Below are 27278 nucleotides of genomic sequence, written 5' to 3' on the forward strand. Positions count from 1 at the left end.
CCTTCTCATTCCCCCTTTCATTATTCTCCACCCCCCCTGCCGCCCCCAGCTGGAGCACACCAACGCATACGATCTGTAGTGTTACCGTGTGGCTTGCTCCTCGCCCCTCCCTTTCATCTCCTTTTTATTTGGTTCTTGCCAGCGCCACAGGATACATATGTGTGGGTGTGCATGTGCCTTGTTGCGCGCTCGCTTCTTCCTCTCTGACTGCGTCTCCTCTCCCCTTCCCTCCGCCCCTTTTGTCTTGCCACCTTCCTCTGCGGGCTCTATACCAACGCTAGGGAAGCACTGTGAGACAGCTCCATTCAGAGAGTCCATTGCCGCACATCTCTCGCGCGCAATTTTTCCTTTTTTTCCGTTTGCCACTGCGTTCCCGCTCTGGTGAGGGAAAAAAAGATATCAAGAAAGGGGGAGAGTGAGTGAGTGAGTGACCCACACACACACACATACACACGCGCGCGCGCACACATACAGAGAGAGACAGAGACGCGAGGTGAGGGAGGTGGGGTGGGGAGATTCGGGAGCTGCACTGCCATTTGCTTTTTCTGCCGTCTGTTTTCTTTTTTTGACTGTGCGCGTACCTTTTCCACTTCCTGTTGTGGGTGAGGGGGCGCGAAACTAACAACGTTGACTTTCAGCGAGAAAAGCACGAAGAAAAGCGGCGGGCATTTGACTTGAGCGTCGTCTTTCTTCCGCATCCCTTTCTCGGTGCTCTTCTCTCCCCTCTCAACGTTTCTTTTTTTTTCTCGCCCAGGTTCCGGTGCTTTGTGGGGCGTGTGGCAGTGTATGGGTGTGCCTGGTGAGCGGCAGCACTCCTGTATCTCTCTCTCCCCCTTTTCGCTTTGCCTCCTACTTGAATGGGAGTTATTTCTTTCTCGCTTCTTGTTTGTTGCTGCCCACTGATCAACAACTGCGCACCTCTTCAGAGGCTGAGCCTTGATAGCCGATGGAGGCCTACGAGACACTCGGCATCCTCGGCGAGGGCACCTACGGCGTCGTCGTAAAGGCCCGCAGTCGCATAACGGGAAAGCTAGTCGCCATTAAGCGCTTCAAGCAGACAGAGCAGGATGAACACGTCCGCAAGACCTCCACCCGCGAGGTGCGCATGCTGCAGCTGCTGCGGCACCCCAACGTCATCCGCCTCGAGGACGTCTTCCGCCGGGAGGGTAAGCTCTACCTGGTCTTTGAGTTTGTCAGCAACACGATCCTGCAGCTTCTCGAGAGCACCACGCGCGGTCTTACCCGCCGCGAGCTGCGTCGCTACACGTACCAGCTGCTGCGCGGTATCGAATTTTGCCACAGGAACAACGTCATCCACCGAGACGTCAAGCCGGAGAATGTGCTCATTGATGAGTCGGGACTGCTGAAGCTGTGCGACTTCGGCTTTGCTCGACAGATATCGGCCAAAGGGAAGTACACGGACTACGTGGCAACGCGCTGGTACAGAGCACCAGAGCTGCTGGTCGGAGATGTGGCGTATGGCAAGCCAGTTGACGTGTGGGCGCTTGGGTGCATGTTTGCCGAGCTCTCCGACGGTCAGCCGCTCTTCCCGGGCGAATCGGACTTGGACCAGCTGTGCCTGATTCTGCAGACCTGCGGGCCAGTGCCGGCGCGCATGGTGCTCATCTTCGAGCACAACCCGCTTTACAATGGCATCAGCTTCCCGCACACCAGCATCGCCTGCACGCTGAAGGAGCGCTACCATCGCGAGTCTGACGACTGGCTCGAGTTCCTCCGCTCTTGTCTCCAGACCGACCCCGCCCAGCGACTGACGTGCACGGAGCTCATGGAACTCCCTTACTTCACGCGTGACGGCTTCCGAGATCGCTACGAGGCTGAGCTGCGGGCTGCGACGGGCCTGCCCCAGCTGCGGTCCACCGCCATGACGTCGGCGCCTTCCACTCGGCGGCGTGCGTCGGATCAGGTAGCCAGCGTAGGGGGCAGTCTCAGGACGGATGCGATGATGTCTCCACACAAGCGCCTCTCGCATGAGGCAGCTTCACCGAGGCTACAGGGCCGTAAAACGCTCGTGAGCAGCAGCAGCAGCAAACACCCGAACGAGTCGCAGCCCCACAAAGTTGCACACGAGACTGTCGTGTCTGATGCCAACGCCGCCAAGGGCAAAACAGCGGGTGCGCCAGCGTCCACGTTGTCACCGCTACACACAGCGGTGCCTGAACACTCCGTGCAGCTGCCGATGATCCTCAACAGTAACTCGGAGAAGGCCATTCCTGCGGCGCTGACGGACTATTTGCATCAGCTGCCTACCTCTTCGGGCGCCGCGACGTCGTCGCCGGTGCGGGAACCACCGGCAAAGGTGGCCGAGGACCTTGCCAACACTGACTTGCTCACCTGCTCGCGCAGGGCAGTGTCGCCAATGCACACCTCACTGATCTCGAACACATCAGCCACGCGGGTTCAAAAGAAGAAGCGAAACAGCAGCTTTGGAGAGACCGATTCGCACCGACACAGCAGCGCGAGCAGCGGTAACGGTTTCGACTGCGCTGTGCCGATCGACGGCAGCAGGGGTGAGATGGCCAAGCTTACGGATGGCCATTCAGCGTCATCGGTCACGCTTCCGCCCAGCGGAGTTCACGGCGACAGCAGGAATGATAGGATGGGACAGGAAAGCGAGGCGGTAGACGCGTCGTCGCTGCTGACATCGCATGGGGCGGCTGACAGTGACACACGGGCCGCCCAGACTACAGCGGTACCAGGAGAGGATGGCGAACACACTGCTGTGCCACGCGACTGTCCCTCGAAGTTGGTGTCACCGGACTCGCCAGCGGCGAAGGCCCTTTCGGCTTTTCCATCGCCGCTGCTCGCCGCCACGGACTTCTCTCTGGCGGAGTGTCTCCACGAACTCTCCGCCCCGTCGCTGCACCTCTCACGCCATTTAGAGCAGGGGCGGCATGCAGCAGTGACGGAGCAGTCACAACCGCATACCCCACCCTCCACGGAGGTCTCGATCTTATCCTCCCGCGCCCGCACGCACAACCCGCTCGCTCCGCGGTCCTACGAGAACGACGGTGGATCTCGCAGTAAGTCTGACATCGAGGCAGCTGCGCCGAGCGTCGAGACAGTTCGCCGCGGCCTCTCGAACTCAAGCACCTCCACGGCCGCCAGTGCCGCCCACGCCGTCTGCGAGGCCAAGAAGCGCAGAGTTTCCAGGCACAAGAGAGAAGTGAGCCGCGCGCAGGACCAGGAGGCGGCGCCCATCAGCGGCAGCGCAGCGCGCCGCCCTGTCTCAGATCACGTGACAGATAAGGTTGTGTATCGCACAGGTATGGCGCCTGCGAGGAAGCCTTCGGGGCCGGGGGCGCCGCTGTCGTTCTCTCATGTTCTCGGCCAGCATCAGCAGCAGCCGGTGCCGGCCTCGGACCCAAGTGGAGCTCACTCTGTCGGCCAGCACATGCACAGCGTTGGTACAGGCCCAAGCAGACCTGGCTCCAACCATCACCGTAGCGTCGACGCACATGGCCCGCTGCTGCGCAAGGAGCGGCGGTCCAAACCACTGGCGGGCTCACTATGTGCACCCCAGGGCAGTGCTCCGCGCCATCGCCAGCAAGCGCAGCCGCGACTGGACGGACCACTGCAGGCTGACGGCGGCGCATCTCAGCGCGCGACGGCTACCTTGCTGGCGTTATCGGCCCTTCGTAACGTCTCCGGGCCGCCGCTCACCAAGTCCACGGTCGAGGCCGACAAGTACAGCCTTAGCCATCACACGCGCTCGCACGCCAGCAGCAACGTAGGTGAGAGAATAGGCTCCGTAGTGGGTGGAAGCGGCGGCGACACCAACACAAGCTCAACAGGCCGTGCTCGACGTTCTTTAGGCATTTCAGCACTGTGCAGCAACAGCCGCGACAGCGATGAGATCGAGACGGCCCGCCGGGCTCAGAAAAAAAGCCTCTTCGTGACGCACGGCCGAAGTAGTAATGGCGCAGCGGGTGGAGCTAGCTCCACGGATAAGTCCCTGATGTCTTACTATCAGGCGACTGGTGGCATGAGCGGCATACTGTATCGTCCCTTTACGAAGACGGCAAAGGTAGACACCGAGGGGGCCAGGGCCCAACAGCGGCAGACTCTGCGGAAGCTCAGGAAAAAGATCGTCGATAACGGTGGCAGCGGCATCTCGAACCTACACGGCAGCCGCAGCCCTTGCCACCCTCTGGCGACTGGGCGATCAATGCAGCAGCAGCAGCAGCATGCGAAAGAGGAAAGCGGCAGCGGCGACGGAACGGCGCACCAGTTTAATGCCGCCAAGGCTGCGTCCCCCTATACAAACAGTTGATCAAATCGGCGCTCCTCATCCGATGCGCGACAGAGAATCCTCCTCTCTTCTGCTCTTCGTTTGGTCTTTGCCTTCGACACAAACGCGCCGCATCTCCGCCCGTAATTGGGTGCGCATATGTGTTGGCCGGCCGGCTCCTCCTCACCCGTTCTTTCTTTTTCACTTTTCCTGATCGTGCCTTTCGTTCAGTCTCTCTTCACGTGCACCTTTTACGTGCTGCACGTGCAGGTGTGTGTGTGTAGGTATGCATAGGTGGGTGGGGCACGGCTTCTCTTTCAGCGAGCGGTGAGGCTTTGCCCTCGCGGATGCGTACCCGCGTACGTGCAGGCCTGGAAGAACACAAGGCCACTCCCCTCTCCCATACATACGGCGCTACTGACGCCACCCACCTTGTGTGTGCGCGACTGTTTTGGTCTCTGCTTCTCGGACCCTCACGTGAGTTTCGGCGTCTTCTCTCTCTTTTTTCCCCATTCCCCTTCGGCGTTGCGCTCACGCGAGTTGACTAAAGGAGAGACAGGCAAGGTCTGAAGGAGCCTCGGCGCGAGCTTTCGAAGGCACCTACTTTACCGCACTCCTCGCCCGCAGTAGACACGCCCTCGCCCACCGTATTAGACTGTAAATATTGACAATCTGTGCTTTCCCTTTTCCCTATCAATCTCCTATTCTCTGTGGAACACTCGCTCGGGCTATGCTGCACCGCCGAGCGGGCGCACGCGCATGTGCATCTCTCTCTCTCCGTTTCTTTTTTCTTTTTTCCCTTTCGTCTCCTCCATTACTTCGCTTCCATTTCCTCCTCGCGCTCTGCTGACATGCCGCCAGTGTTTTGGTGTACGCGCCCACGCCGTCATCCAGCCACAGCGCTCGTTATAGAGAGGTAGAGGCAGAGGGAGGAGGAGGACACGAGAAGACCCCCCCACCCATCCACCCACACAAACCCTCACACCGAAGAAGAGAGAGAGGGAGAGGCTGTGTGTACTTTTCGAAGCGATTTCCTGCGAATCACACGGCTTCTCTTTCCTGCGCATCTTCTCCGCTCTTTGATTACGTCTGTTGTGTAAGACTTCTCAGCATGTTTTTCTTCCGACTTTCCCCCTCCGCCCCCTTGTCATCACCCTCCACCTGGTCACGGCGGGTGGTGGTGGCGGTGATGATGTGGTGATAACAATTATGCTGGCCGACGCTTACAACTGCGAGATGTGGACGAGAGCAGTGAGCATCCACAGCAACAAAAAGGATGCCCTCAACGGGAAAGGGAAGCACGGCGAAGGCGATCATCCGCACTGACGCGCAGAAAATTGTACGCCAACAAGCGCAGTCAGCACCCACACCTATCCATAAAGTCCCTCGAAAGAAGAAAGGAGGAGGCCGTCACGCATCTCTCATCTTCCTCTCCCCCAACTTCGCGTGCGCGCGTTCGTGTGTCTGCGTGCGTCTGCACGTGCGGCTCTTCTCCATTTCCTTTTCTATTTTTTTTTCTGTTTATCGGGTCATATCTTCTCGGCTTTCTTCTCCGACTTATCTATCTATATCTGTGTATAGGGTCGGTGGGTGGAGCGAGTAGAGGTGTGCGTGTGTGTGTGAGGGGGGGACACGAGGTGGGTGCGTGGGGGTGGTCGGTGAGGAGCCGACGACCTGCCTTCCATGAAGGCGGCGACAAAGAGGTATCATTTGTGCTGGAGGAGCGAGCCAGCGGGAGCTGCTTGTCCTTCGTCGCACGAGAGGCCGCGGACTTCAACGACGATGGCACGCGCGTTTGCTCACGCGCCTCCCTCTCTTTGGGATTTCTCATCTGCCTTTGTTGCTGCCTCGCCGACTTGGTGCGAAGCTTTCGTAGTGTGCGTGCTATTGATCATCACTCTTCGCCTCCACCTTCGATGCCTCTATCTCGTCTCTCTTCACCCCTTCTCGTCGTGTCAGCTTCCACCCTCCCTGGCGCTTGCTACCACCGACCTCCCCCTTCTCCTCTGTCTCTACGTCCTATCCCCATACACCTTGGCAGGTTGACACCTTGCAATGAGAGGGCGGATAATGGAAGAAGAGGTGAAACATTGTGCCGCTCGATACGCCCGTTTTCTTTTTCTGTTCGTTTGTTTCACGCGCTTCGCTTAGTTTGAACTCGCGCTGCTGCTGCTGCTGCCCTCTCTCTCTTTTTCTTCTCTGGCGCATCTCTTTCCTAAACGTTATTTTTTTTGTATGTGTGTGTGTGTCTTTGATGCTTATGTGCTTACCACATTTTTACGCGCTTTTGCTTACAATTCACGCTGGGCATCGACGCTGCATGCCTTTCCGTGTGAGTACCTGCGTGAGCATGCAGATGTGCCCATCTCCAACGACAGGGGTAGATCAACAAAAATCTCTCTTCCTTTCTCTTTCTCGCCTTTCAATATCGCTTTTTTTGTGTGTCTGCATGCCTGAGAAATCCTTTTTTTTTCACGGCGCTGTCACGCACTATGCGGAGTTTTTGTGTCTTTTTTTTTTAATGTTTGTTTCTCATGTCCGCTCCAATCGGCCGCGTACAGCGCATTTTTTTGTCTTCGTCTCGATTGTGTATTGCTTCTATTCTCCTCCCCCTTTTTTCCTTCACGTCTTCTGCTTTTGGTCGGGCGTATGCGCGTGCAGGCGTGCGCGGGCTATACATGCTGTGCGTGTACGCGTGTGCGGGTGCGCGCGGCGCGCATCTTTGCTTTTGGTGCGATGCTGTATGTACAAAAAAAAAGACCAAATCTCCTTTCGCTTCGTTTCGCTGTTGATGTTTGGCGCCCCCTTTTTTGTTTTCCTGGCGAATCTCTGCGTGCATGTTGGTTGCCGCCTCGGCTTCTTTTTTCCCCCATGGACGTTGTTGCTGTTCTCTTTCCTCTTCCTCGCACCTCATGTAAGTATGCAACGCTGGCGCGGCACGCTCCTCTCCGTCGCCTTCTTGCTCGGCTTTTTTCATCTCTCCATCTCCTCTACGATGAGCACGTGCGCATATGCACACGCTTGGGCAGGTCTGTGCCGTCCATGCGAGCCGCCTCGTGCTTGGGCGCATATGTGTATGTGAGTGTGCTTTTGGCCTGTCCGGCGGTGCGCCTTCTCCATCTGGCAGGGCCCACCTTACCACCACAAAATAAGTTAAGAGCCAAACTTGAGGCTGAGCATCGCTGTCGGCGAAAGCGACGCATGCCAAGATGGTAAGATGCATTGTACCCGAAGGAGGGAAGCTCATCTCAGCTACGGACAGAGGGAGGCGCGACTCCCCCCCCCATGAGCGACTGCGCCTTTGTGTCCTTTTCCTGCTGGTGCTGCTTCAGTGCGCAGAAGTTCTTTCCACGCGTACTCCTCGCGCTGGCTTTCAGCTGCCGAGCCCAAGAGTTGTCTGACTGTGTGCGACATGCCTTCTCTTCTTCCTTCTGCGCTGTACTCTTCTCGCCACCCGCCTTGGGCCGCTGTCGCTGTCTCTCTCTCTCTTTCTCCTGCTCCCCTTATGCGGCTAAGCATACACAAACACAAACGCGTGCGCTTCAGATTCTCCGTTGTTCACGGTTGCCATCTGCCACTGAGCCCGAGCAGCTTCCCCACGTTCCCTTCTTTTACCACTCCTGGCAGTGATTTATTCGCATCACTCACCTCACACCGCCCCCCCTCCCCACTTCGCAACCATGCGTATTGTGATCTCCGAGACGGCTGACCAGGTGGCGGACTACGTATCCAAGTATGTGATCAAGTCCATCAATGACTTTAAGCCGACGTTGGAGCGGCCGTTTGTGCTTGGCCTGCCGACGGGCGAGACACCAATGCGCACGTACCAGAAGCTTATCGTCGCGTACCGGGAAGGCCGCGTGTCGTTCAAGAACGTCATAACCTTCAACATGGACGAGTACGTGGGTCTGCCGGCAGACCACCCGGAGAGCTATCACTACTTCATGAAGCACAACTTCTTCAACTACGTGGACATTCCTGAGAAGAATCGGCACATCCTGAACGGGAACGCGCCGGATCTGGTGGAGGAGTGCCGCCAGTACGAGGAGAAGATTCAGGCTGCCGGCGGTATACATCTGTTCCTTGCCGGGATCGGCACGGACGGGCACCTGGCGTTCAATGAGCCCGGAAGCAGCCTGTATAGTCGCACGCGGGTCAAGAGCCTGAACGCAGAGACAATGGTGAGCAACGCACGCTTCTTCGGCAACGATGTGTCACGGGTGCCGACGATGGCGCTGACAGTGGGGCTGCGCACGATCATGGAGGCGAAGGTAGTGCTGATGATGGCGACTGGCGCCAATAAGGCTCTCGCGGTCGCGCGGTGCGTGGAGGGGGGCATAACGCACATGTGCACGGCGACCATGCTGCAGATGCATCCCGCGGCGGTGCTGTGCCTTGATGAGGACGCGACGCTGGAGCTAAAGGTGCGAACAACGCGCTACTTCAAGGCGCTACTGAGCACAGAGAAAGCTCTGGAAGAGCGCCAGAAGAACATGCGTCGCGTGGAGTCGAAGCTTTAGACGTGCGTGCGCTTGCGCAAATGTCTTCACTCTTCTCCCTCTTCTGTAACTCGAGCGCTTTGGAGAGAGGACTCGAGGTCGCGCTCCACGAAGCAGCCGCGCTTCTCCGTCGCCGCGGCAAATCGCGCACTGACACTCTCATTCACGGACCTCCCCCTCCCTTCCTCCCCGCGCGCGCGCGCACACACACACACACATCAGCAGCGTTTCAAACTCTCTGGGGATGCGTCGCCTATGCTTTCTTCGGCTGGCTCACCATGCGCAGCGCGCACGCGTATGGCACCCATCCGCCGACGCACGTACGACGTCTCTCCCCCTCCCCGGCTCCTCTGGTCCTCTCTCGCCTCCCTCCCCCCTTTCACGAGTCACATGTGAAGGGGACGAACGGGGCGTGTGCGGGTGACGAGGCTTCGCGGCGCCGCTGGGAAATGGGGGGTTGGAGGGCGCCTCACAGATATGCCACGGGTCGGTGAGCTCGCGTGGGAGTGAGTGAGTGTGTGTGTGTGTTTAGGGGGGGCTAAGAGTCAACATCGCAGAAGGGGAGGCGTACACGCATCTCTCTGTCCTGCATCGGTTCGTTGTTTCGCCCAATACGTGTCAGTGTCAGGAAGACGCTGCCCGCGTCAGCAGAAAGAGGGAGGGAGTGCTCCGCTTGCTACGGCTTGTGCTTTTTTCTTGCTTTGTGGCGGGAGGGGCTCGCTGGCGCGTACGAGCAGCTTTATGCCTCGACGCAAGCACGGGGACGCTTCCCGTTCCTCTCGCCTCCACGCCACTCTCGCCCCTCAAGTGCTCGGGGGCTTCTTTCGCTTATCGTTTGCGCCTGCATGTGCTTGTGCGTGCCGTCACTGCTGCCCGGCGATCTTTCGCGCTTGCTCTGTAATTGGGCCTTCCGAGGGCGCCAGTGCACGCTGATATGCGCGTGTGCATTTGTGTACATGCGTCGCTGCGTTTCGGCTGCGTGAGCCGTCACCTCATCTGTTCTTTGGTGCGAAGAAGTCGTTCTCAGAGAGCGAAAGCTGAAAGATGCACTCGCCTCAACACAGGCTACGTGCGAGTGGCGCCGATGTAACCCTCCAGTCTAAGACAGTGGCCACAGCTAGGTAGACCCTGGTGTTGCAGCGCTGATGCCGTCGTGCACCTTCACCATATGCTGCGCTGTGCGGGGGTGGGGGCTTGTCTAGGCATCAGTAACTCCCTTCTGCATGCGCTGTGCCCTATGCCAGGAAGCGATGCCCTGGAAGGAGGCCGCCGCGCCGCTTCTGCTTGTGCTGTGTGCGCTAGGAGGCAGTGCTCTTCGTCATGGGCCCCTCTCTCCCCTACTCGTCCGTATCTTTTCGTCCGCTTCCCTCCCGCTTCTTCACGCACTCCACGTTTCATGTGATATGCGCATGGCACCAATGGGCCTTACCCCCCTCCCCTCCTCTACACGCTCACGTTTGCCACCGCGGCCTCAACGAATTCGCGTGTGGCGCTCCTCATTTTCTTCTGTCTCCTTTCGCTCGCTTCCTCTTACTCCGTCTCACCTGCCTTCACTCGCCTCGCCTCGGTGCCATTCGGGGGTGCGTGTCTGTGCTGTATGTGTGCCTACATTTGCATCTACTGAATCGGCAGTTTCCTGCGCGTTTGGAGCTGTCACGAGCTTAATACGTACCCCTTTACGCCTATTTTTTTCTTCTATTTCGCTTACCTTTCCTCTGCCCTTTTCGTGTGTCCCCTGCCGCGATTGGCGTTGGGTGAAGCGCTCTGCCACTCATAAAGTATTTTTTCGGCCCCGCCCCCTTTTCCGCTTTCCTCTACAGGCACGCTGTGGCTCTGTGACGGATTTGGAGCACACACAGATACGCACATCCCCTTGTAGCCCTACCCCCTTACACACACTCCCGAACACACACATACACACAAAGAAAAATGCAGCCGAAGCAGAAGGCGGCCCTTGGCATCAACGGCACCCGCACCAGCGGCATCGCCGTGCGTCGCGAGAACGTGACTGCCGCATTGGCCGTGGCAAATGTTGTGAAGTCGTCGCTGGGCCCCATAGGCCTGGACAAGATGCTCGTAGACGATGTCGGGGATGTTATGGTGACGAACGACGGCGCAACGATCCTAAAGAGCCTCGACGTGGAGCACCCAGCTGCCCGCTTACTGGTGGATTTGGCCCAGCTCCAGGACAAGGAGATCGGCGACGGAACCACCTCTGTCGTGATCCTTGCAGCAGAGCTGCTGAGGCGGGCGCAGGATCTCGTGTCGCAGGGCATTCACGCGACGAGCATCATTGCCGGTTACAAGCTTGCCATGCGCGAGGCGCTGCGCTACCTGAACGACAATCTTGGCTGCGCTGCGGACAGCCTTGGCAAGGATGTGCTGCTGAACGTCGCGCGCACCTCCATGTCGAGCAAGATCCTGAACAACGACGCGGATCTGTTCGCGAAGATTGTAGTGGATGCGATCATGTCCGTCAAGACGGTGAACGACTTCGGTGACGTCATTTACCCTCGGAAGGCGGTATCCATCCTGCTGCAGCACGGCAGGAGCCTTCACGAGTCACGGCTTGTGCAGGGCTTCGCCATGAACCTTTCTCGCGCTGCACAGGGCATGCCAACCTCAGTGAAGGATGCAAGGATCGCCCTCGTCGACTTCGACCTGCGCGCGGTCAAGATGAAGCTCGGCATCAACATCACCATCACAGACCCCTCCAAGGCAGAGGCGATCCGCCAGCGTGAGCTCGACATTACGAAGGAACGCATTCAGAAGATGATCGCTGCCGGCGCCAACGTCATCATGACGACGTGGGGCATTGAGGACAGCATGATGAAGTACATGGTCGACAACAACGTCCTTGGCGTGCGCCGCGTCAAAAAGGATGACATCCGCCGCATCGCCAAGACTACTGGAGCTCAAGTAGTGCACACCATGTCCGACCTTGAAGGGGAGGAGGTGTTCGACCCCAAGTGGCTCGGCCGGTCGGAGAAAGTGTACGAGGAGCACATCGGCGATAATGACTGCATCGTGATTTCTGGCACGTCGAACGCGGTGTGTGCCACGATTGTGTGCCGCGGGGCGAACTACTTTATGCTAGAGGAGATGGAGCGTGCGCTGAACGACGCACTATGGGCAGTGGCGCGCACGTGTGACGCCAGCTCCGTCGTTGCTGGCGGCGGCTCCGTCGAGGCGGCGGTGTCGGTGTACCTGGATAACTTTGCCCGCACACTTAGCTCGCGTGAGCAACTGGCGGTGGCCGAGTACGCTGAGGCACTGCTGGTCATTCCAAAGGTGCTGGCGCTAAATGCTGCACTCGACGCCACGGACCTCGTCGCGAAGCTCCGCGTCGAGCACACTCAGGCACAGTGCAGTGGCCAGCAGACGGAGGCGCGCTTCACAGGGCTGGATCTCCAGAACGGGACGCTGCGCAACAACATTAAAGCGGGCGTGCTGGAGCCGAAGCCTAGCAAGATCAAGTCCCTGCAGTTCGCAACTGAGGCGGCTGTTACCGTGCTGCGCATCGACGACTGCGTTCGCCTCAACCCAGATGAGGAGGACCAGCAGCGTTAAGGGCCGCTTTTCCAAGCACAGACGAGAGGAGCAACCTTGAACGGGTAGCAAGTGGTAGTAGCTGCCGAGCATAAGACACGGCGCGTAACTGAGCGTGCGTGTGGGTGGGTGGAAGAGCGCGTCCTCATCGACAGCCGCTTGCAGGTGCTTACAAAGGAAAAAAACGGACGTAATTGTAGAGGCTGCCGTGCGCATAACCGTGTCTGGGCTTCTTCGCACTTATGTTGGGTCCACGCATATCGCTCCCTTCTTTGGATCTGCTGGCGTGGCTCTTCGCGTCTCTCTGTTTCCCATTCTCGTGCGTGTGCCATATCTGGACTCCGTCCCTCTTTTCTGGGGGCTCTCTCCATGTTTTCTCCTCCTCGACATCAGCTGATGAGGCGCCGTCCCTCTTCGTCGACGTACTTGTGCACACGCGTGCCTGTTTAATGTATGCGCGCACTTTGCCCAGCCGCCCCGTGGTATAAGGCGGCGGAGGCCGTACTGTTTGGAGAGTACAGGCAGGGCCGGCGGCAGTGGAGAGGGGGAGAGGGTGGGGGAGCGGAGGTGGCTGTCAAGAGCTTGAACGAGAAAGAAAGGAGGAGCGCCATGGCTAAGCCTCGCCGCCCAGAGCAGGAGAAGGTTAGGAGGAGTGAGGGCGGCTTCGTTAGCGTCGCTCCTCACGCACACCTTCCCTCTTGCTCTTCGCTCCCCTTTGCTTTATCTACGCCGCTTGCCCGCTTGGCAGGGCGGTGCATTGACTGTGCCTTTTTTTGTGTCCCTCTGTCTCCGTATCTGAGGGTGCTTCTCTGTCTATTCCCCTCCTGTACAGTGCCCATTGCCGTCTTGAAAAGGTGAGACAAATACGCGCTGACTTGCACGCATCCACGTGCAATCACAAACTGGGGAAACTGTGGGGCTGAGAAACAGGGGATGGCGCATCTTGCCAGGCCGCTGAGCGGGGTTGTAGATGGGAGACGGCACAGAAGCCATGGGAAAGCTGTGTATGATACAGAAGTGGAGGTGGTTTTGCAGCTCAGCATGTCAGACGCCTACATGCCGAGCGCGTAACGTAAAGGGCAACGTGGCGGCGACGGTGAGAGAAAGGCATTAGCGGATGTGCGTGTGTATGTAAGCGTGCGATGGCATTGCTCTCTTTTTGTGGGATCTTTCTGAACCGATCTCCGGCATATTAGACAAGGGGGTGGCGGGAAGGATGGGCGACGCTCTTGTGCGAAGCTACGTGTGCGCCTGCCTGCTCCCTGCTTTTTTTTCTTCATAGATGCCAACAAGCGAGTTCAGTGCCCCTGCACGCGGTTTTCTCGAGCTCCCCCCTCCCCCTCTTCCTCACCACCACCGCCTCCTCACGCTGCTCCTCTTTCCTCTCTCCCACCCTCTTCGAGGTTCACCTTCACGCACCCATGTGGGGCTATCCACGCGGTGAGACATACGGTGCTCTGTGTGCTCCTCACGGCGTCGCTGGCGGTTTCTGACACCGCTACGAAAACGGCACTCATCCCCTTCCCCCCCTCTTCCGCCTCCCCGTTCGCTTTTCGTTACGCTCTCCATCTCCTTCACAGGTCTGCGTGCTCGTTAACCTTTCTGTGGTTGCTGAACCCTTCCCCCTTTCTCGGGCCTCATCCCGTGTCTGCACTTCTTCTAGACGCCTCTGACGGCGGGAAAGAGAAGCGCAAAGAACACGCAGGCAACAACAAAAAAGGCGCATCTTTTTTCCCTTTCTTTTTGATCTTCGAAATGTGTGCGTAGGGGATCGATTGCACACGCTGTGCTAGCGAAGGCACGCAGCGTACCGGCCGCTCTCTCCCCCTCCCCCTCCCCCTCCACCCCTCCACCCCCCACCCTCTCTCTCCCTCTCTTTTCGGTTGATCGGAGTCTGTGGTGTGGATCGTCTCTATTTTTGGATGCGCACTAAGTAATGGAGGGAGGTGAGGCGACGCACAGAAGAAAAAAACAAGCCAGAACAAATCACACCCTTTAAAGGAATCCGTATTCGAATTTAGGGAACACAGTATTCCCTGCACACGTCCTGGTGAGCGCGCTCCGTTGGCTGGCTGGCGCCTCAGGTCTCCACAAGCGCGCGCCACTGAACTGTGAGACAGCGATACAACATAAACAAGGCATGTGAGGGCGCTAAGGGCGCGTGCAGACACTCGGAAAGAACAGAGCAGCTAAAACAAGAGGCAGGCGTGCCACACACACACTCTCTCCCTTCCTCTTTCGGACCCGCTCGATATCGGCCCCCAGGGGGGGGGGAAGCGGTGTGAGTCCTGTGACTCTTGCACATTTCTTTATGCCTTCGGTGAATGACTGCCACGCACCTCTTCCCTGTGTATGTGCATGCTGCTCCACAGCAGCACGGCGTACTCGGCTACGTCTGACGCTTCCGCCTCGTTGAATACGTCAACATGGAGGGGGCCTGATGGGGATGCCGCATCTGTAGCATTCGGTGCGCGTTTTTTCTGTTCGACGTATCTTACGCTCTCATCAACCTCTCTCTTCTGCTCTTTGCTCACTCCATATCGCACGCAGGCACACACACACACACAGTTCTTCCGCTTCTCCGCCCTTTCAGCATGCCTCGAGCGGCGCATTCGAACATAGGCAAGAGCGCTTAAGACGACGAAAATCAACGCACCTTTTCGACGAAGAGATCACGCGATCATCTCCACGCATAGGGAATTTACCCACAGCCCTCTGTGGCTCCCGATCCTTCAGGTTAACTCGCGTATTTACACGTTGGAAGGGCCCCTGGAGGAGGTGAGACGAAAAAAAAGCGTGTTGCGCAATACGAACTCCCCCCTTCGTGGTGGTGGTGGTGATGTGTGTGTATGGGGGTGGGGCAAGAAGCAATGACAACGGCAAAAAAACGTTCACGCCAAAGGAGCGAGAAGGCCACCTGGCTGAACTTCACATAACTCCTTGCAACCTATACAATCTGGAAGGCACGCCTTGACCAGTGGGCGCTGACGGTCAGCCGCCGCGGCGCGCCGGCTCCTCCTCACGCTCCTCTCTCCTTCCTCGACCCACGAGTGAGTGCGCTGGTCCGTGCGGAGAGCGCTTCTCTGCCTGCCTGCGGCTGCTGTGTGCGTATGGGCGCTTTTCCGCCGGCGGAGTCGGTGGGGCAGCGGGGGCTTCGCCCTTTGAGCTGAGCGGAGGCGACCGCCACGCACTTCCCGTGGGCGTTACTTTTTGGTTTCTGTTGCCGTTGAGGGTGGGCTCAGCGGCCCTATGGCCCGATGCCGCGCGTTCTGACCGGTGGCCGTGTCTTGCGAGTGCGCCAACACATGGCGCGTACGCATGCGCGCCCTTGCGTAGGCCGTTCTCTGTTCCTGCGTGCGTGGCCTCGTGTACTGGCTGCGTGGCCGCACAGCGCCAGCGGCTGGGCCGGATGGAGGCGAATGTTGGTGAGTCGCTACCGGTCTCCGTGCCCCCCCTCTCTCTCCCTCTTTGTCAGCCTTTTTCGACCTCTCCTCGCCGCTCTCTTCCCGCCTTCTCTCGCTCAGTCGTGTGCTCTCGCGTGCGTCTCTCTCGTTTTCAGTGATCTCTTCTGTAGGCTCTCTGTCTCCTCTTCCTCTCTGCGGTCTACGTGCGTAGTGGTCGCCCGGTGAGCGGTTGCGCAGGTGCCTTCGCGCATTTGGTGCTCTTATGTGAATACATTCCAGCCCCTGACACATACGCACGTGCTGCCTTACACACACTCCTCTCCTTTGCGCTCCAGAGGCGATAAAGAGACGGAAGAAAAAAAGAAAGAGAGAGCTGCAGGCAGCGCGTCTTCACCCTTACAAAGTGAACGCACACAGCTCACTCGATAGCGTTCTGCGTGCCGTAAAGGAGGAACGCAAAGCGTAAAGGCATACGCTAAGAGCTACGCGAAATAAAAACTGGCAAAGAAAAAAAGAACGAAGGACAATCAACTCGACGAAGCAGCGGAGGGCCCACTCCTCGAACGGCGAACACGGAAGCAGTACAGCGCTTCACAGACATTCACTCTCACGTGCGCCCTGCTGTGTGACGAGGGAGTACGGGTACTCTCGGCATCCCTCATCGTCTCCGTTTCTTCCAAGTCGAGTGTGCGCCTGCAGTGTTCGCCATTCTGCTCATTTCCCCGCGTACGTCCTCACTTCTTCAGTGTCTTTGCCCCTCTTTTTTTTTATACAAATATACATATTCTTTGTATTTCCTTTTCTCCCCCGCTCACCCCCTTTTTTCTGTTTCGGGTGTGCCTCTCTCCATCTCGTGGCCTTCTCTTGCAATCATTTGGTTCACAGATAGCAATTTCTTTTTTATTTTATTTTATTTTTCGTCTCTGTTCGCTTGTGTGTCCATAATTTACCTTTTTGTCCCTCCCTCCATTCCTTTCGTCTGTACGGAAGTCACTATTTTGATCGCGTGCTCGAACCTTTTTCTATTGATTTAGCTTTCCTTTTTTTCCTCTTCGTTTGCACACGCCTTTCTCTCTCTCTTCCTGCCATATAACAATTGTAGTGTACGTCCTTTTATGAAGCCCTAATCTCTCCGTCTGCGTGCGCCTGTGGTGTACTCGTGCCTGGCCCCAAAGACCCCACGTCCTTTGTCTCTTTTTTTCAGTTTCCATCCTTTCTCTGTTCCGCTTCTGTGAAATCCTCTCTCTCTCTGACCCCCTGCTCCAGAAGATCGGCGCAAGGTGCAAGTATTTACAACTATATATATATGTATACATGCTATTGTGTGTGAGTGTGCGTGAGTCTCTCTCTCTTTCCCTTTTTTCTGTTTGAATCTCTTTCACCTCCTCTCTGCATTGACGCGCGTTTCTCTCTTCGCGACTTTGCGCATCGCTGCCGTGAGGCTTCTCCTGTCTCCTCCTCCCTCCCTTTCTCACAGCAGCCCGCCTACCTCTCGCAGCGTCTCGTGCCTCTTCGTTTTGCCGTCCCCCTCAAAGGCCTTTTTTTTGGTTTACTGCAACTGTCCCGTGAGGAAGAGAAGTGGCTCAGGCGTAGAGAAGGAGACAAAGAGAAGTTAAAACGGAGGAGGAAGTGCAGTGTACAATCGCACCAACAGCATTGTTTCCGTTACTCACACGGACGCTTCTGCCTCCCCCCACCCCTTCCCCCCGAAATACTCTCACGTACGCATACAGGACAACGTTTTGCGGTGCTCTTCTTTTGTTTTCACATCTTTGAAAACTTCTTGCGACTGTCTTGTGCCCCTCTCGCCCCCTTCCTCCTCTGTCTACTCGTTTGCCACATTGGCGTGTGCGTGTGCGGGTGTGCTTCTGAGCGCGTTCTTATACCCCTCACAGAGAAGGCACGGGAAGAAGCCGATCAGCCATTTTATGTGATCATCGCCAGTCGCCGTGGCAGTAGCAACCACAGCAGCAGCAACGAAGGGTTCGCATATATATATATGTATATATTTTGCTGAAGACATTATTTAGGTCTTTTTGTTTTCCTTTGCCTTTTTTTTGAAGATTTCGGTTTCTGTCTTCGTCGCTTAGGTGCGGCTTTGTATCGGACTGGCTGAAGCGGTGCATATAAGAAAAGATCGTCTAAAAGACCCCCCCCCCCACACTTACACAGGCCAAAGTGCCTTGAAGTTTCATGATTCAAAGTAAAAGAGCAGCGAAAAAAGGTTGCGCATCCACACACGGGGAGAAAGTGAAGACAACTGCGAACGTCGGCTGCTGATTGCCTCTTTCAAATAAAATCACACCCGCTTTTGCCTCTCTTACACTCTTTCCTGTTACGCTCGTGTGGAAATTTTTTTTTCAGCTCTTGATCAAGGACATCTCGCTGCTCTTTTTTTTTTCGCCCTGCCTCCGTTTTCAAAGGTGAAGAAAGTGTTCTCGACGCTTTGTGTGTGCGCGCACCCGAGTGCTTCTCCATCCTCCTCTGCGCACCTCCTCTCATCACCGTCTGTTAGTTTGCTCGCTGGCAGGCGAGAGTGAAGGCAGAAAAAACTCGTCCCCCGACGCCCACAGAAAAGACGTACGAGCATAGCTCTGCTGCTCCAACTCTGCGGGGAACGCTGCCTCTTCCTATTTTTTTTCTCGTTTAGTTTTTCATTGATCGCACGAACGGTAGCAGTCGAGAAGAGAAGTGACTCTCAGCAGCGAAGTGGAACCGACCACAGGCAGTTTCCTTCTGTTTCGAGTGTGTGTGCGCAATTGAGTCGCATCGGCTCACGGACCCCTGCCCCCTTCTCTCTCTCATTCGCTTCTTCATCCTCTCTCACCTCATCGCCTTTTATATTTTCAGGGCACATTGTCTCCCCTTCGCTTCCTTGCTTCCTTCATCAACTAAACCTTCTCCCCTCCCCTCCCCCGCCACCCTTTCCCGTCTTGTTGTAGTCCGCGTAGTATTGCACCTGTCTTCTTTCTTCAAAGTGGAGAGACAATATCGTCATCTCACACCCACGTAGCTTTTTTTTCCCGGCTCGGTTTGATTGAGCTTATTCGGCCTCGAAAAAAAAACTAAAAGAAAAAAAGGAGTGCTCCGCTCAAGCACAAACCCGGCGAACTAGCGACATCATTGACAACGCGTATGCGTGCGTGTGTGTGCGAAGCGCCTCTTACCTGATTGTGTCCATCTTACACAGAGAATCCTTCGACCACGACGGCTCGTGTCTGCACGCAAGCGCGCGTGCGAGCGTTCCTTCTGGTGCTTGGCACTATTTATATGTATATCTGCCTGGTGTGCGGGTGTCTTCTTTCGCTTTTCCTTTCATCCTGTCTTCGTCTACTGAGCTTGGTTTCGCGCGCTGGTCTGCCCGGCTACGGATCGCTCGCGTTGGCCATCGTGCACGCCCGTCCCTTTCCTCTCTGCTCCCCTACTTTCTGTCACGGACACGCGACACACGAGCGCGCCCGACACGCTTGCTGCAGAAGCGGCGAAAAGAAGGAACATCAATCAAGCAGCGTCCCGAATCCGTTTCTTGGTTGGCGGCCGTCTCTCTCGCTATCTCTTGCTCGACCCTTTCCTCTTACGGGCTCTGAGTCAGCGGTTCCATCCTCACAAACACTTTTTTAATATTTCGGAGCGCTTCCCTCCCCTCTCCCCTCTCCCCTCTCCCCTTTCCTCTCTCCTCTCTCCTCCGGTAGTCGTCCTCATCGTTTTCTCTCCCCCCTTTCACGGCTCCTCCCCCTTTTTTCTCCCTTTCCACTTATTTTCCCTTCGAGTACGCTTTCCTCTTTCTGCCCTTCTTCTCACTCCACTTTCCTCCCTCGCATGTAAACACGAGGGCTTCCGCCAATCGAAGTCTTTCGTTTGTTTATCTACTCCAGTGGTGCGTACCGCCACACCTCGCTCGCTCTCTCTGTCTCCCTCTCTCGATCGCGAAGCACCTGAACGATTCCTTCATTGTACACCGTTTATTGCTTTTTTTCCCTCTCTTGTGCCTCTGGTGTCTCCGCATCGCGCGTGCACATTGGCTCCTTCTTCCCTCACTTTCTCCTTTCTACTGCTTTTCGTTTCTTTTTTCTTTGTCTTGCACCCCCCTCCTCCCCGCTCTGCTGACGTATCGCTTTCCCCCCCTCCCCCACGCCCCTTCGTCGGCCTCTGTTGCCTGACCTTTGCCTTCAGAGATAAAAGAACGTCATGAATGAGCTTATCTCAACTGTATCGGCCATGCCGGTGGGTACGTATGCGCTTATGGCCGACTTCAAGAGAAACAGCGGGTTTGACATGGTGGAGAGCGCCGATACACAAACGCAAGGGAAGTCGGATGCGGCCAATACACACGTAACCAGCGCAGAGGACTCGCGCAGCTCGAGCACAGCACGGATCGACTCGCTTGAGATCGCTACTGCGCCCGGCACGCCTCGTTCTTCACTGAAGGCCGTGCCGCAGCAGGCGTCTGTCCAGGAGGCATTGGAGGACTGCATGGAATCAGTGCTTATTGCCGCCTCAGAATATGAGAGGAGTGATGAGATGACAGAGGAGATTCTCCCCCTGATGGACAAGGAAGGGACGGTACACTTGCCTGCTCTTGCTGACCTCTTCTGCCTGGAGCACCTCTTCGCCGGTTACACTTGCAGTGAGCGAGTCAACGCGGTGCTCATGGCGACCCGTACCTCCAGCAAGCTGGTGCTGCGCGACGACCTCCCTGTGCCATCCTCCCACGGCTGCCTGCTCTCAGAGGCCGAGGCGGAAGCTGCGAAGCTGCGCGTCGGCCTTCGCAGCAGTGCTGATGGCGACGCGCCGACGCTGAAGTGCCAACAGCACGCCTCTGCGGGTGAGCCTTCAGTTTGCCTGCGGGCCCCTTGTCAGCTTCAGGTCACCACAGCGCCGCAGAAATTGCAGGAGGTGCAACTGTCAAGCTGCTCCCCATGTTTACTACCTGCTGCGTTTCCCTCGCCTGTAGCTTCCGACAGCGCGGACGCCTTATGCCAAGCGAAGCTGCCTCCGACAGATGCGCGTGCATCTCGCCAAGATGATGCCCATGGTCCCAGCCGGGCCTTGCCGGTTGCTCCAGCACCCCCTGCGCCAGTGGCCGAGGGGCCGGGCAGCTTCGCCGTTCCGGCTCAACGCATTGCGCTAATGCGCCCGCGCGCCATAGCCAGCGATCTATTCCCTCCCGAGTACCGAGACTGTGCCGCCGACCGCCAAGCGACAGTTGGCGTGCCAGCGCAGCAAGCGTGCGTGCCGATGCCGAAGCCGCCACTCGCGATCGACATTGTCATGATGGTCACTGCCGACAGGGTCGACGGAGCGACATTAAGCAGCATCGCGAAGGAGGTGACCTCTGCGTCTGCGGCGAGCTTGGTCTCGCTGATACCCGTCGCGCCCACGATCTCTGCCACTGCGAATATGACCACCGCGAGCATGCCGGACTTCAATCTGAGTGCAACGTCCTTCCCTGCAGAGACGGTAAGCTCAACGGCCGACATCATTCCCATCGTCAGCCATTGGCGGCCGACAAGTTATGCCCCCCGACACCTTCAGCTGGCGCTCAGCGGGGCGCCCACCACTGGTTGCATAGACGCTAGCGAGGGTATGACAAACGATCTCTTGAACATGACCTGGGCATGCGGCACGCGAAGCCTGTGTGCGGGCTCTTCGTGCGGGGAGAACTACGGGGCGGTGGGGGCGCGGCAGAAAGGCTCTCCTATCACGCCGCCCGTACCTCTGGGCGAGCATCTGCAGACCCTCTCCTCCAAGGAGGAGGTTCTGCCTGGAGCGGGCGCACCAAAGGATCTTACGGCTGACAAGCCGCAGACCGCGTTTGCCATTGATTTCTCAGAGCGTGCTGATGCTTTGCCGACAACTGGCCCAGGCCGTTCACATCCGCTAATGGCGTGCACCGCCAAAGAAAGCTTTTCCAGCAGCAGTTTCGACGGCAGTCGGTCGATACGAACACCAGCGCTGAGGTTCCAGCCGTCGCCCTGCCTTTCTTCGCAGTCGCGCCGCCATCGCCATGACCCCTATGGCCAGACGGGCTTCGCACTGTGCTCAGAAAACTGCAGCGCGTTTTCTTCGCTGACGAATATGCCATCTCGTGTCTTTGCATTCTCAGTGTCGTCGAACCTTTCCTATACTGCCCAAAAGGTGTGCAGCTTTCGCTTCGAGGACCCACTGATTAAGGCATCTGCGCAAGTCCGAGAGCGCCGCCTCGTGCTGGGAGCGGATACCAATGGTGCCACATCACCGGAGCGTGAGAGCGTCTCGCTCTCCATCGCGAACTTGGACACTGCGAGCGCGAGCAGTGATAATGCCGCGGAGGTTTCATACGGGCCGTTGCCATGCGATCAGCTTGTGGACACTGCCACTGCTGCGCCGACAGCGGCGGGGCCCATGACGTTTATACGATCCATAGACGAAGACCCCCCTGCCGCTACCGTAGCCCCCAAGTCGTTCGTCGAGGCACTCCTCCTGAACCTGAAGCGCACGCGCCCCCCTGTGCACGACATTGCCAAACCAGCACATGGAATCCAGTGAGTACTCCATTAGAGGAGCAACGCTCCTCACCCCTATACTGATGCCTCCAGTGGGCGAGCTGCATGTGCTGCTGCTATCGCGAAGACGTCGCCAGGAGCCGCCACTGGGGCCACCGCAGCGGTGACGCTGAGACCAAACGCAACAGTCTCTGTCTGCCTCGCGAAGGCAAGCCAAACGTCTATGCCGGAGGATAGTGTGCGTACGTTTACATGTACCCACGTGAATTACGGCAAACAGCGACTGCTCCCCATGCGGCTGTGCAAACATGTGCCGCATACGCTACTTAATGCCGCCGCCCCGTAAAGCGAAGATAGCAAAAAAGAGTCTGTAGGGATCGAACATGTACAGGGCGAGGGGAACAGAAAGCGTGCTTCGCTCCCTCTGCACCTCGATGCCGGTGGGCAAGTGTTTGTGTGCGCTTTACGCACGCACAGGACACGGAGCTCAAGAGGCATCTACGACGACGGGCGCGCGCCAACAAAAGTCGCCATGACGCTCTGCGGGTACGCACATATGCCGGAGAATCGGGACAAAAGGAGGGCGAGTAGCAGCAAAAAAAAAGGTGCGAGGCACGCTGCCGCCTCGTTTGGGGCGTCACGTACAACGCACGTATACCCCCGTCCTTTAAACCTTTCAAAGCATGCGTAACAACACTAGCAGCACAGGCAGTCTTCCTATTAGCCTATTTTCTCTTTTTTCCTTTGGGTTTGTATTTACTGCTCTTGCGCACCTCTCTTGCATTCACTCTCACTGCGCTCGTCTGTGTGAGCTCCCCCCATTGTGTGCGTGCGTGGCCGTCACGATGCGAAAGACGAGACGGGTGGACTGGTGAAAGCTGCAAAGCAAATGAGCCCACACAAACACCAGGAGACAAAGTGAGGCACGCGAAAAGACAGACACACACACACACACGAGCAAAAGCTCTGCTGGGCAAGCGGCGCTTAACGGGTGTGAGCAGTCAATAGCGGGAGGGAATTGTGCAAAGCCGTACTACTCCGAGTTCTGTTGACAATGGAATATGTTCGTCCATTTATTTCATTTATAAAGCGAAAAAGCAAAAAGTGGACTAAAAAGAGACGAGGCAAACACACACTTATACACACACACACGAAACAGCAAATACAACAACCGTGCTTCTTTTCTTCGACGTGGCATGTGGACGCCAAGCCGACGACTGGCTGCAACCCCGCGCTCTTCACGCAACGAACAAATGTGAGAACCGAACGCGCCTTTCATGCTCGCCGCAATTGCGCGAGCTCCCCCCTTTTTCTTCGTTTTCTCTTCTTTTTCTTTTCGGGGTAATTTCGTTATGCTTCCTCTGACTGTTGTGCATCTCATTCCTTAGGCAGTACTGCTGCCCTCCCTTCCCCCACCCCTACTCCTCTCGTCTCAGCGACAGCGAGGATAGACGGGGGTGGGGGAAGGGGTATGCTCTTCGGCACATCTTTACTGCGCGCCCTAGCATGAACACGCCTGACGTGGTTTAGACACGGAATATATATATATGTGTGTGTCCGTCTCTTCTAATCTGTCTACGCCAATGCAAAAGAAAAAGGTCACCAGGAAAAAAACGTCACGTCGTGCCAATGCACCGAACGCGGACGCCTCACATCGGAGCTGTGATAGTTTATGTGCTCCCCCTCTCTCTCTTTACCTCTGTGCGCATGCGCGAACACGTGTCTCTCTCCTTTTTTTCGGGCTCGCACATGAGCGCCTCTCTTATCTGTTTTAGCGCACCCCCTCGCGTCGTCTTCCACATTAGGCTACATGGGCAGATGATGCACCGACGCCGAAAGCACGGCGAGAAGAGCCCGCGCGGCTCCGCCGAGGCTGCCAGACATCGCTTTCGAGAGCCCCGACACAACCTCACGGCGTGCAGCAGCTTGAAGTGGTCCGGGAGGCCACATGACACACAGGCGCAACATAGAATCACAGAGCACACACACCCTCACCGGAGGCTCAGTCATTTAGCCCTCAGACGCATACGGCATGCACCGAGGCCACCACCCACCTACCCACCCTCACCCGCGCGGCAGACGCCGCCCTCTTCGCCTTCGGGGCTGTGGCTGAAGGCGACACGCGCTGCCCACCCAGGTGCGCCTGGCGCGGCACGTGCGCGAATAAAAAGCGAGGGAGGCCAAGCGCAGCCGGCTGAACGCGCGGCGCGATCCGGAGCCACACCGCTCGCCCTGGGCGAGCCAGGAATCGGCCATGGAGCACTCAAGGTACATGAGCAGTGGCTGTGTGCGTATCTGTCGGGCCAACGTGTTCGTGGCGGAATGGATATGCTTGGGGAGGAGCAGGGTGAAGGATGGGTGTGCATTTTTTCTTTCATGCGATGAATCAGCCCTGTATCTGACGGCCTTCGACGCTGCTCTTCCCTCTCTCCTCCTGTACTCTTCTCTATCGTGGCGCAGCTGTTGCCAGTGAACGTTGTAAGGGTACCATTCAGACAATATGTGCCGACGCCGTGCGTGCTTCTGTGGCCCTCTGAGTGCTCCCCTCTTTTTCTCCGGCCTCGCGTTTCCCCTTTCCCCCTTTCCGCTGCCCCGCCTTGTGGAGGGGGATGAAGTGCTTCTCTCTCTTCCTGTGCGAGCGCACACGCTCAGTCGTGTGTATGCTGGCGCACCGCAGATACAGCGGATTATTTAGGCTGCCGGGCTGTACGAAAAAGAACGGTGTATCGCCATGAAAGGCAGTGCACCGAGTCCCCACGCTCAGAGCAATCCACGTCTGAGGCGTGCCCGCTTTGTTGGCTTTGAGGGGGGAGGGGGAAGGGCCGTGAGAAAGATGCCGTGGCGCTCTTAGCGGGGCGCGCGCGCTCCCCTGCTCACCTCCTTCCCTGCATCTGCTCGTCGTCGTGTAAGTGGCCGATTCTCCTGACGTGTTATCGATCTCTGGGAACGTGCATCTTCTCCTTCCGCTCCTCCGATATGTGCCGGCAATCATGGCCACCAGCACGAATCGGAAGCAGTCGGAGTGGAAGGAAAACCAGAAACGAGCAGCATCTCAGAAAAGTGGGCGGCTGACCCGCTCACGGCCTGCGAAGCAAGCCACTCTGATAGGGACCTGCACATTTGCCTGTGAAAGAATTTTGGAGGCGCGAGCTCGTGTGGTCGCGTGTAGCCTCCTCGGACACGGCGGTGCTGCCCCACGCATGCGCTTGGTGCCCGCTCGCGGAGGCAAATCCGTGCCTCTTGCGCCCTCAAGTGTACCGAGTGAAGAGCTGGGCGGGGGAGCGCCTGGGGTGGGAGTGCTTCCGAAGAGGCAGGACGTGACACCTTTGCCACGGGTCTCCTATTTACTACTCCTTGCCCAGAGGGCACGCCTATTGTTGGTTTCATGGATACTTGTCGGGGTGAAAGGGATGGCTGCCCTGCCACCGACCTTTCCCGCCCGCACGCCGTCCCCTTTCTCTCGCACGGCGCGTTCTCTTCTTTAGGCTCATCCTCGTCGCCCTCCCCCAACCCAACCCGGCCTCCTCCCCTCAAGCACACCGCACGTGTTGTTTGCCGAGAGGGTCACCTATTTCTTCTCTTCGTTGCTTTCTCGTTGTGGTTCGGCCTCACTGACGGAGGGCGGGCAAAGGCGCAGTGGGCGACCACAGCGGACACATCAAAGAAAAAAGCGAAAGAGAAGACATCGTTGACACAAGTCGCAACCTCTTTTCGGAGAGAGACGTACGAGGAGCATCGCCAAGCTTCGCATCGTGTACCTGTCTGCTAGTGCGGTCCCCCTTGCCCCGCGCGCTCGCAATCGCCTGTGGCCGCGGTAACGAAGTTGGCGCGTACCGGCGCATCTCTTTTTCTCCAGTTCCGTCGATGCCATGACTTCCTCTGCCTCAACGGCGCCGGCAAGCTACCAGGGCGGCGGTGGCGGTGGCGTCCGCGAGATTGGCACCGTGACTTCTGGCATGGCTATCATGAACTTTGATCAGAAGACGAAGCCCTACACACGGGACGATTTTGTGCAGTTTCTCATGAACTACCAGGAAAACCTCAACGAGGAGGAGCTGCGACTTGTTGAGAAGGGCATGGCGGGCACCTTTGTCGGCATGCCACTCTTTTTTGGCGCTGGGTACTTCTTAAGCGGCCGGTTTGGCTGGCATCGTGTGGTGCGTGCCGTGGCACCGCTGAATGAGGGAGGGCGGCCCAGCTGGTTCGCTACGCACCTCCCAAGGATCGGCCGCACTGCCTTCGGGTTGGCGGCGGCCACGGTCCCGTACCTAGTGATGCAGCAGTGGTTCGTGTCGCGCGTGCTTGAGTTGGATGAGCGGGAGAGCAACTTATCCTTCCATGTGCGGCGACTGATGCTGGCCCAGCGCTCCGGTATGATGTTCAAGCGCACTGCCACGCGCGAGGTGACGAGGGAGGAGCAGCAGCGCCTCCTGCGTGAGGCTGAGGCTCACGCGAATGAGAATCGAAGTGGCCAGCGTGTGAGCCAGGGCCTGGGGACGGGCCCCCTGGATGTGAACCTGCAGCTTGGCCAGCAGGTGCTGACACCTGTGGCACAGACAGGCTACAAGCCGATGCCTACGCAGCATCAATAGCGGTGGCTAGTGGAGCACCGAACTCGGCCTACTCGGAGTCCATGCATGGACACGAGTCGCACAGGTGCAGGGCAAAGTTGTGCCACGGTAAGCCCCCCTTCCTCTCCGCTTTCGTCTCTCACGCTCTGTTGGCACGTGCGTTGCTCGTCTCCTTTCCCTCCTTACTGCAGCTGGACTGGGTGTCCGCGTGGCTCGTACTCTGTTGTTGCTGGTGCCACATGTGGTGCCAGTGCTGAGGCCCACAGGCGCGCCGAATCATGTTGTGGCTTCTCGCTGTGGGATGAAGACGAGCAAAAAAAGGCTACGTGCCGTGTGGACTGTGCGCGTGTGCCTTGCTGAGTTTACAACGCCAGCAAGGCTGTGCCGTCCCTGTTGCGGTTGTGTGGCACCTTTTCCGCTTCTCACCCGTCCTTTACTCCACTTAAACAGCCCAGCAACACGTCCAAACATGCGCGCCTTCTTTTCTTTTTGTTTCTTCCTTTGTGCCGCTGCGTATCCGT

General features: G+C 57.5%; 5 protein-coding genes across 5 annotated transcripts; all 5 read left to right on the top strand.

Moving 5' to 3' along the window:
* Window positions 1–946: 946 nt before the first annotated feature.
* Window positions 947–4291, top strand: LSCM1_01987 (uncharacterized protein; the record flags this gene model as incomplete). The annotated part of the gene is made up of 1 exon (XM_067319582.1): window positions 947–4291. The coding sequence occupies one exon, from the start codon at window positions 947–949 to the stop codon at window positions 4289–4291; it is 3345 nt and encodes a 1114-aa protein (XP_067176131.1).
* Window positions 4292–7929: 3638 nt separating this feature from the next.
* Window positions 7930–8769, top strand: LSCM1_01988 (uncharacterized protein; the record flags this gene model as incomplete). Its single annotated transcript, XM_067319583.1, has 1 exon — window positions 7930–8769. The coding sequence occupies one exon, from the start codon at window positions 7930–7932 to the stop codon at window positions 8767–8769; it is 840 nt and encodes a 279-aa protein (XP_067176132.1).
* Window positions 8770–10677: 1908 nt separating this feature from the next.
* LSCM1_01989 (uncharacterized protein) lies at window positions 10678–12318 on the top strand (the record flags this gene model as incomplete). The annotated part of the gene is made up of 1 exon (XM_067319584.1): window positions 10678–12318. One exon carries the CDS (start codon window positions 10678–10680, stop codon window positions 12316–12318), a length of 1641 nt encoding a protein of 546 aa, XP_067176133.1.
* Window positions 12319–19889: 7571 nt separating this feature from the next.
* Window positions 19890–22229, top strand: LSCM1_01990 (uncharacterized protein; the record flags this gene model as incomplete). Its single annotated transcript, XM_067319585.1, has 1 exon — window positions 19890–22229. The coding sequence occupies one exon, from the start codon at window positions 19890–19892 to the stop codon at window positions 22227–22229; it is 2340 nt and encodes a 779-aa protein (XP_067176134.1).
* A 3826-nt stretch (window positions 22230–26055) lies between these two features.
* On the top strand, window positions 26056–26778 carry LSCM1_01991 (uncharacterized protein; the record flags this gene model as incomplete). Its single annotated transcript, XM_067319586.1, has 1 exon — window positions 26056–26778. The coding sequence occupies one exon, from the start codon at window positions 26056–26058 to the stop codon at window positions 26776–26778; it is 723 nt and encodes a 240-aa protein (XP_067176135.1).
* Between the last annotated feature and the right edge of the window lie 500 nt (window positions 26779–27278).

The sequence above is a fragment of the Leishmania martiniquensis genome, chromosome 32 (assembly GCF_017916325.1).
Source record: "Leishmania martiniquensis isolate LSCM1 chromosome 32, whole genome shotgun sequence".
Taxonomy (NCBI): domain Eukaryota; phylum Euglenozoa; class Kinetoplastea; order Trypanosomatida; family Trypanosomatidae; genus Leishmania; species Leishmania martiniquensis.